This window comes from Mus musculus, chromosome 12, assembly GCF_000001635.26.
Source record: "Mus musculus strain C57BL/6J chromosome 12, GRCm38.p6 C57BL/6J".
NCBI lineage: Eukaryota > Metazoa > Chordata > Mammalia > Rodentia > Muridae > Mus > Mus musculus.
The window spans coordinates 4,031,998-4,039,312 of record NC_000078.6 but is presented as its reverse complement, the minus strand read 5'-3'; the positions used below and the strand labels follow the sequence as shown (position 1 = coordinate 4,039,312).

Sequence of the window (7,315 nt, the reverse complement as noted above, 5' to 3'; positions counted from 1 at the left end):
TTCGTTTGAGCAGACTGAATAGAGCACACCTGCAGCTTCCAGCGCCCGGCTGACCTGGTGTGGGGTGTGTGTGTGTGTGTGTGTGTGTGTGTGTGTGTGTGTGTGTGTGTGTGTGTGTGTGTGTGTCATCAGTTTGAAGGACACGTCAGCGACCCGCGTAAGAGCTGAGCCAGGAGCTGGAATTCGGATGGATGATCTACTGAGTGAACGAAGAACCTGGGCTTCCTGGGGCGTCAGGTAGGTAAAAAGGCTCGCCCCATACTGAGGAAAGGAGAGGGTCCGGGATGGAGGCGGGGCTCTTGAGGCAGCCCGCCAGTGGCCAAGGGGGCGGGGCGTGGCAGAACACAGCTCCGCCCCCTGCGCGCCGCCTAGCTTGCGGACCAGAGCAGGAGGCGGCAGCCAACCTCGTCGCTGAATGGGCGGGTGGCGTCCCGCTCTGTCCCGCCCGCCGCCGGCCCCCCATCGGCTGCTCCCGCCGCGCCCCGGTCTCCGCCCGCAGCCGCCTGAGCCCGCCGGGCTGTGAATGAAAGGCAGGAGCGGCCAGGACTAGCAGCCAGCGACGCGGCTACGCCGGCCTCCCCAGAGGCGCGCTCCCCGCGGAGATGTACGGTAAGGAGGGCTTGGCGCCCCGGCTCGGGCCCGCAAACTTCCAGACACGGACCTTTGTCCCCCGGAGTGGCCCCCGTCGCAAAAGCGAGAATGCCGACTTGGTGCCAGGCTAGGCTGGTTCAGTCGCCTGTGCGTACGTCTGTGCCGAGAGGACAAAGATGCCTTAGGCCGGGGGACTCTCTGGTCCCCTGAGATCCCTCGGGCAGGCGTGTGCAGGCGCTAGGGGCGGTGGTCCGTCGCCAGGTAGGGACTCTGATGGCTGAGAGGCACCCGGCTTTGGAAAAAGCGAGTATCTTCGGAGCTGAGCCGACAGTGTTGGTGGAGGTGATCGGGTGACAGTATTTGCAGAATTAACAAAGAGGCTTGTGCTTGGGAGTTTGATGCGCGAAAGTGGTCCAGGGTAGGGGAGAGCTGCTCACTGCCAGTCTGCTGCCAGGCTCCTTGGATGTGGGAGGCGGCGCCGGCAGTGCAGGAGCTGGCGAGCGAGCCGGCGCTGGAGGTTCATCTCTCTGAGCTGGGTGGACTTGGCCTCTACCTAACACTGCTGCTAATGGTATTCAGGCTTCCCAACTTCCAGATTGGCCCTATGGAGGGCTGATGGGGAGAGATGCTGCTTCGAGGGTTTCTCCCAATTACGCAGCCACCGCCCCCACGAATGTGTGGCAGCTCCAAGACCCTCACGGTTCAAGGCTCTGCTTGCTCATTTGTCAAGAATTTCTCGGGTTCTACAGGCAGCGTGGATGAGGAAAGCGCTCCTGGGGTCCCACTTTGCAGATCATAAGAGTGGACTAGTCTAGGAATCGGCTCTCTACCAAGGGTACATGTGTGCGTGTATTCCTGTGGACACAGTTTACTAGAGCCCAGGTCTCTGGTAGTTATTCTGAGGCCAGCAGAAGAATTGGAGCCCTGTTCTCCGTCTCCTACTGCAGGGTAGGGGCTCGGGCTGCACCTGAGGAGTGAGTGATCTAGAAGTGCATGTTCCCAATTTAACCCATTTCTAAGGCTGCTGGCTGCCTCTGCGAACAGACCATGAGTCACAAAGTTTGTTAGCACAGAGAGCATGCTGAAAAGAGTCAGCAGTTGGTGAGCCCCCTATTTAGAAGACAAAGACTTAACTTTTTGCCTTGCATCTCCTTCCCAGGTCAGTTGGTTACACAGCCACACTATGATTCTTATAGAGGTGTCAGCAGGTCCTCTCAGCTAGCATTAATTCTCTTGGGTGGAGCAAATGGGGGGAGGGGAGATGTCCTCAGCGGCTGGACCCATAACCAGTGGGGACTCTGAAAGGTGACTGGACTTGGGCTTTGCCTGTTGGGAGGTAGAAAGAGCCATAGACCTCTTTTATTCTGTCTGTGCCCCCCCCCCCACCCCCTTTCTGCAGAGGGAGCAGGCTGAAGCTGCAGATCATTTGACAGAAGCATGTGACTGCAGGGGCACCTGCAGCCGGGAAGGAGTTAGGACAGGCCCATCAGTATGGGCGGGAATTAGCAGCCCCAGGCCACCATATTACATCTAGTAGCTAATGTGGTAACTTACTTAGGGGGTCTGAGAATTAGGGGAGGGGGGTTCTTGGTGTGCTCCTGTTGGAAGAGCTGGCTAAAAGAGAAGGATGTGGAAGTCAGCCTGACTGGGGGCTATTTTCAGATGCACCACAAAATTCCAATTCTCTTTAATAATGTTTTTATTTCCCCAGATGCAAACAGAGCAGGAACTAATCCTAAATGATCCATAGAAAGGCCGTGATGGAGGATCCTCTGGGGAGTTGGCTCCAGCACGGGGGAAAAGCACATTTAGTGCTGGGTGGGAGCTGGCCCCTTGCAGAGACTGGTCTCTGGAGTTGTCTCTGCTCTCCAGGGGGGCCTCGCCTGCCTGCCTGCCTGCCTTTCAGTGTGGTCTTGCCTTAGTGAAGAGTAAGGGGCTACAGAACCGTTAGCATTCTCTTCCCTAGATGATGAAAAGGGATGGGAGAAGAGAATAGCCTGGGCTACATAGTGACTTACAGGTTAGCTACCGCCGCATGGGGAGAGGCTATCTACATAGGGAGGGGATTTCTACAAAAAGAAAAGAGAAAAGGTGGCGTTATGGACTTCCTACAGATTGTTCTTCTTTCACCTAATTTTCTAAGTGACCCGTCCAGGGTGACTGGTAGACTAAGACAAGGTGACACAGTGCCGCCCCCCCCCCCCAATCTCCCTTCCCCAGCTTTCTCAGGAGAATGTGTATCATTAGATGCCAGCAGGCATTTTATGACTGATGCATAGTAAGGACACATAGAGCCAGAAGCCGCCTAAGAGCTGGAGATAAAGGTGACCTTTGATCACCAACCTCCGTGATGCAATCTTATAAACTCAGATCCTTGAACTGTGCCACTGTGCCCTCAACCCTTGCCAGCTCCACATAGGTCTTCATTTTTCTTCTTGTCAGTCTCTACATTACCTTTGTCCTCGATAACTCAGTTATCTGGCTTGGCTCAGTCTATCTGCTGCCTTTGTCTGATAGGAGACCAAAGGCCCTTTGTCTTTCTCGGAGGGCACAGTGGGATCCTAGACCTGGGTGGGGTCCGTGGGTCCCAACTCAAGAGCCCTTCACAGCTTTACGGCCTTAGACAAGTGGGCTCATGTCTCTGAGTTCTATTTCTCTATAAAATGGTGAGACACCCACCCACCTCCCGGGTCTGCTGTTCCCTTCAAAAGCCAAGCAATGGGGTCAGGAGCTTCCTAAGAGGCTCTAGGCTTGTACAGCAGTGCACAGAAGAGCCTGGCCATCTCGGCCCTTGGGGAGCTTCTCCTATCTGCCTGTTTGCATCTCCTCTCACCACAGCCCAAACAGGCATACTACCTTGACCTGGCTATGACCCACTAAACAGATCTCCTCTTCCTCTTCTTCTCTTCTTGAGACAAGGGTCATACTACATCCCAAGTTAGCCTTGAATGCTTCTTCATACTCCCTACTCCCGCCTTTGCCTCTGGAGTGGTGGGCTTCAAGCGTGTGAAAATCCACACCAGCTTGAGCTGTTCTCTGACCCATCCAAGCTGTACTATCATTCACTAAGCTCTAAACCATGATCACGTTCTTAAATGGCTCCCAAAGGGTCACAGATTACTTCCTATACTCTGTTTGTTTCTTTGTTTGTTATTCTAAGACAGGACTTTTGTGTGTAGCCCTGGCTGTCCTGAAACTCTCTGTAGACCAGGCTGGCCTTCAGCTCAGAGATCTGCCTGCCTCTGCCTCCCTCGGGGACCAAAGGTGTGTGCTGCCATTCTCTGCCATATAGTCTTGATTATATCTCTAAACATGGAGTGACAAGAGTCATGATGAAAAGTACTTTGTCCTGGAGAGGGACAGTCACCAGACAAGTTTTCTACAAAGGTTGATCCCACTAGTTTTTGGTCGGGATTATAGAATTAAGATTTAACTTGGGCTGGAGAGAGATGGCTCAGCGGTTAAGAGCACTGACTGCTCTTCCAGAGGTCCTGAGTTCAATTCCTAGCAACCATATGGTGGCTCACAACCATCTGAAATGGGGATCCAATACCCTGTTTTGGTGTGTCTGAAGACAGTGACAGTATACTCACATACATCAAATAGATAGATAGATAGATAGATAGATAGATAGATAGATAGATAGATAGATAGATAGATAGATATTAAAGATTTAACCTATTCCTCTCGCCAAGGTCAGAGGCGTGAGAGTGTCCCACTTCCCCACTGAGGCCAGATCGAATTTCCTGAGAAGGGTGCCTCCAGAGACTGAGGGCAGCTGGCCAGGAAGCATAAAGAGACAGACTAGAGAGGATTTCCCCACCACAGTGTGGTCTGGGCTTGCTGGCCCCACTGAAGCCAAAGCTGCCCTGCCTAATTCCTCTGTGTCCTCAGCTTATGTTCCCTCCCTACTTAGTGATGGAGAATGTTCCCTGTAGAGAGAGCAGTGGTGTCCAGCTTTTGAAATTGGGCTCAGTGCATCCAATATATTCTGCACAACTGTTATAATTGGAGCAGAGGTATTGCAGGGCCAGGATGACTCTCCTTGAGGTACAAAGACTCACCTTTGCAGAAATCTGCCTGTTTGCCTATGTCTCTCTGGTTTTGTCTGTCTCAGTTTCATCTGTCTCTGTGTGTGTGTCTCTGTTTCTATCTGTCTTTCTCTGTCACACACACACACACACACACACACACACACAGAGTCATAGTGACCTCTCTTGCAAATCTTGAGCCTCCTACAGTTCCTGGTACCCACCATGCTTGGCCTCAGCTACATGGCCTGCCCTTCCTTCCCTATACCTCCCGTTCTTTATCCTCTTTTGGAAGAGGCCCCCGTGGGCAGAGCCTGTTTTCTATCTCTTGCTGCTCACAGTTCGGTGATTCAGGCTGTCTCAGTGTTGTTCTTTCATAGCAATTAAAAACAAGAAGTTAACATTACTTCACAGAAGATCTGAAGAAGGAGAAGGGGAGAGGCAGGGGTGGGTGTGTGGGATCACCCCTTCTCCGCTTCCCATTCATATCCTTCTTTGGGGCTTGAGATTAGCTCAGTGGTAGACCCACTGAAGCTTGATCCCCATAACTACAAAACAAAACAAGCAAACAATCCCCCCTCCCCAAAGAACAAGATTTTGAGCTGTGCGGTAGCCCATGCCTTTAATCCCAGCACTCAGGAGGCAGAAGCAGGTGAGTCTCTGAATTGGCCAACCTGATCTACAGAGTGAGTTCCAGGACAGCCAGGGCTACATGGAGAAACTGTCCTGAAAAACAAAAACAGACAAACAAAAGAACAAACAACTGAATAAAACCCGCCAAAGCTCCTGGTGTCGTGTTACAGTTTACCCCATACTATGATTTTGCCACTTAGTCAAATCCTTGGTCCTTTCCCTTCGCTTTCTTTCTGGATCTCTGCTGTTTGTTACTCTCGGCCAGCGACTCTGAAAGAGCACTGAGCTCTGAGCACTGACTAGAGCAATGCCCTAGCCCAGCTCTGACCCTCAGTTAACTTTCAACTGGAGCTTTTCATAGCGCATGCGCACACTCACATACTCAGAAAAAAACCGCCCACCTCGCCATGGAAATTAATTTGAATGAGGGTTGCCCAATTTTTCTCCTTTCCTCGATTCTTCACTGCTTGTTTATTTTGTTTGCATGTGTATGTATAATATATGTGTTTATGGTTCTGTGGGGTGTGTCGGGGGCACCCACGCATGCCAGGCACGCGTGTGGAGGTCAGAGGACAGCTTCAGGTGCGAGTCCTCGCCTCGCGACTCAGCTTGCTCACCACTGCACTGTGTGTGCCAGGCCAGCTGGCCTGGGAGTTTTCAGCGTCATCTTATCTCTGACTCCTATCTCACCCGAAGAATGCTGGGGTGACAGTTGGGTGCCGCCATGTCTGGCCGTATGTAGTAGGTTCAGGAGACTGGAACTCGTCTTCCCCTTTGCATGGCAAGATGCATTTTACCCCCTAGCCAATTTCCCTACCCCCTTTGCCTCTTGATTTAGGAAAAGAGACTAAATAAATAAATTAATTAATTAATAAAACTTATGCCTCATAGCTTAAATACAGTGCTTGTTATATGTTAGTCCCCAATTCAAAGAAAACTTAATTTTTAAAAATGCCCTTTATTTTCCTTTATTGATGCTAAGAGTAATGCCCCTTCTGGAGAATCTGAAAATATAGCTAGCTATAACAAATATTATCCTGACACCTGTTTCATGCGCTTGTTTACATGGTTGGAATTATTCATTTTACACAAGTTCCTGTTCTGTTCTTTCCCACATGACGTATGTACACCCTCCCCAACCTCAAGTTAATGAAAAGTTGCCAGTTGTTACTTAAAATAGATATTTATTTGAGGCTGGCTTGTTATAGCTCAGTCAACTATTTACTTGATGTGCCTGATACCCTGCATCAGTCGGTATGTTATTTCGTTCTCTATTGCTACATTAAAAATCTGTGATAAATTAAAAGAGAAAAGACTTATTGACTCACAAGTTTAGTGGTGTGTGGTCAGTGGGCCTCACTATTCTGGACTATAGTGAGATAACACACTATAGTGGAAGGTGGTGAGAAGCTGCTGACTTCATAGTGGCCGGGAAGCTAAGCGAGATGGCAGGGCCAGAGTCCCAGTGTCTTCAGGGAAGTGACTGACCCTCCTTACTTAGCCTCAGGGCTTGGCCACGTCCCAATAGTGCCAGGCTCAGAACCAGGCCTTCAGTTTATGGGCCTTTGGAGAACATTCCAGATCTAAACTAGAGCAGATCCCAGCACTGTGTGCCCGTCCGTGCACACATATGAACATATTTAGGGGACTCATGATATTTACATATATATTCATACGTATATGTGCATTATAATGTTCAAATCAGGCGAAACCCATCTAGATGCTCCAACAGTTATCATTCCCCTGTGATGAAAACATTAAAAAATCCTGTCATCTAGCTAAAGTATATATACTGGGGGTTGGAGAGATGGTTCAGAGGTTAAGAGCACTTGCTCTGCTTCCAGAGGACCTGAGTTCGAATCCCAGCACTCATATCAGGTGGCACACATCTGCCTATAACTGTGATTCTCAACCTGGAGGTCTTGGCCCCTTTGGGGGTTGAACAACCCTTTCATAGGGGTAAGCATATCAGATATTTACATTAGGATTCATAACAGAAGCAAGATAATAGTTATGAAGTAGCAATGAAAATGATGTTATTGTAGGGGTCACCACAACAT

At 50.2% G+C, this 7,315-nt stretch overlaps 1 protein-coding gene across 5 annotated transcripts in view; it reads left to right on the top strand.

Annotated features, from left to right (window-relative positions):
• Positions 1–209: 209 nt before the first annotated feature.
• Efr3b (EFR3 homolog B) overlaps positions 210–7,315 on the top strand; it is a 76,550-nt gene continuing 69,444 nt past the window's right edge. For 2 of the 5 annotated variants that reach the window (XM_030246876.1, XM_011243887.3), the window contains exon 1: positions 345–609. Coding sequence is in view for 1 of the 5 variants with exons in the window: in NM_001082483.1 (NP_001075952.1) it covers positions 603–609 (7 nt within the window). In the remaining 4 variants the exon portion in view is untranslated. Of the gene's footprint in view, positions 238–344; positions 610–7,315 lie in introns of those variants that run through there. The other 3 variants (XM_030246875.1, XM_011243888.1, NM_001082483.1) reach the window with 3 other exon arrangements.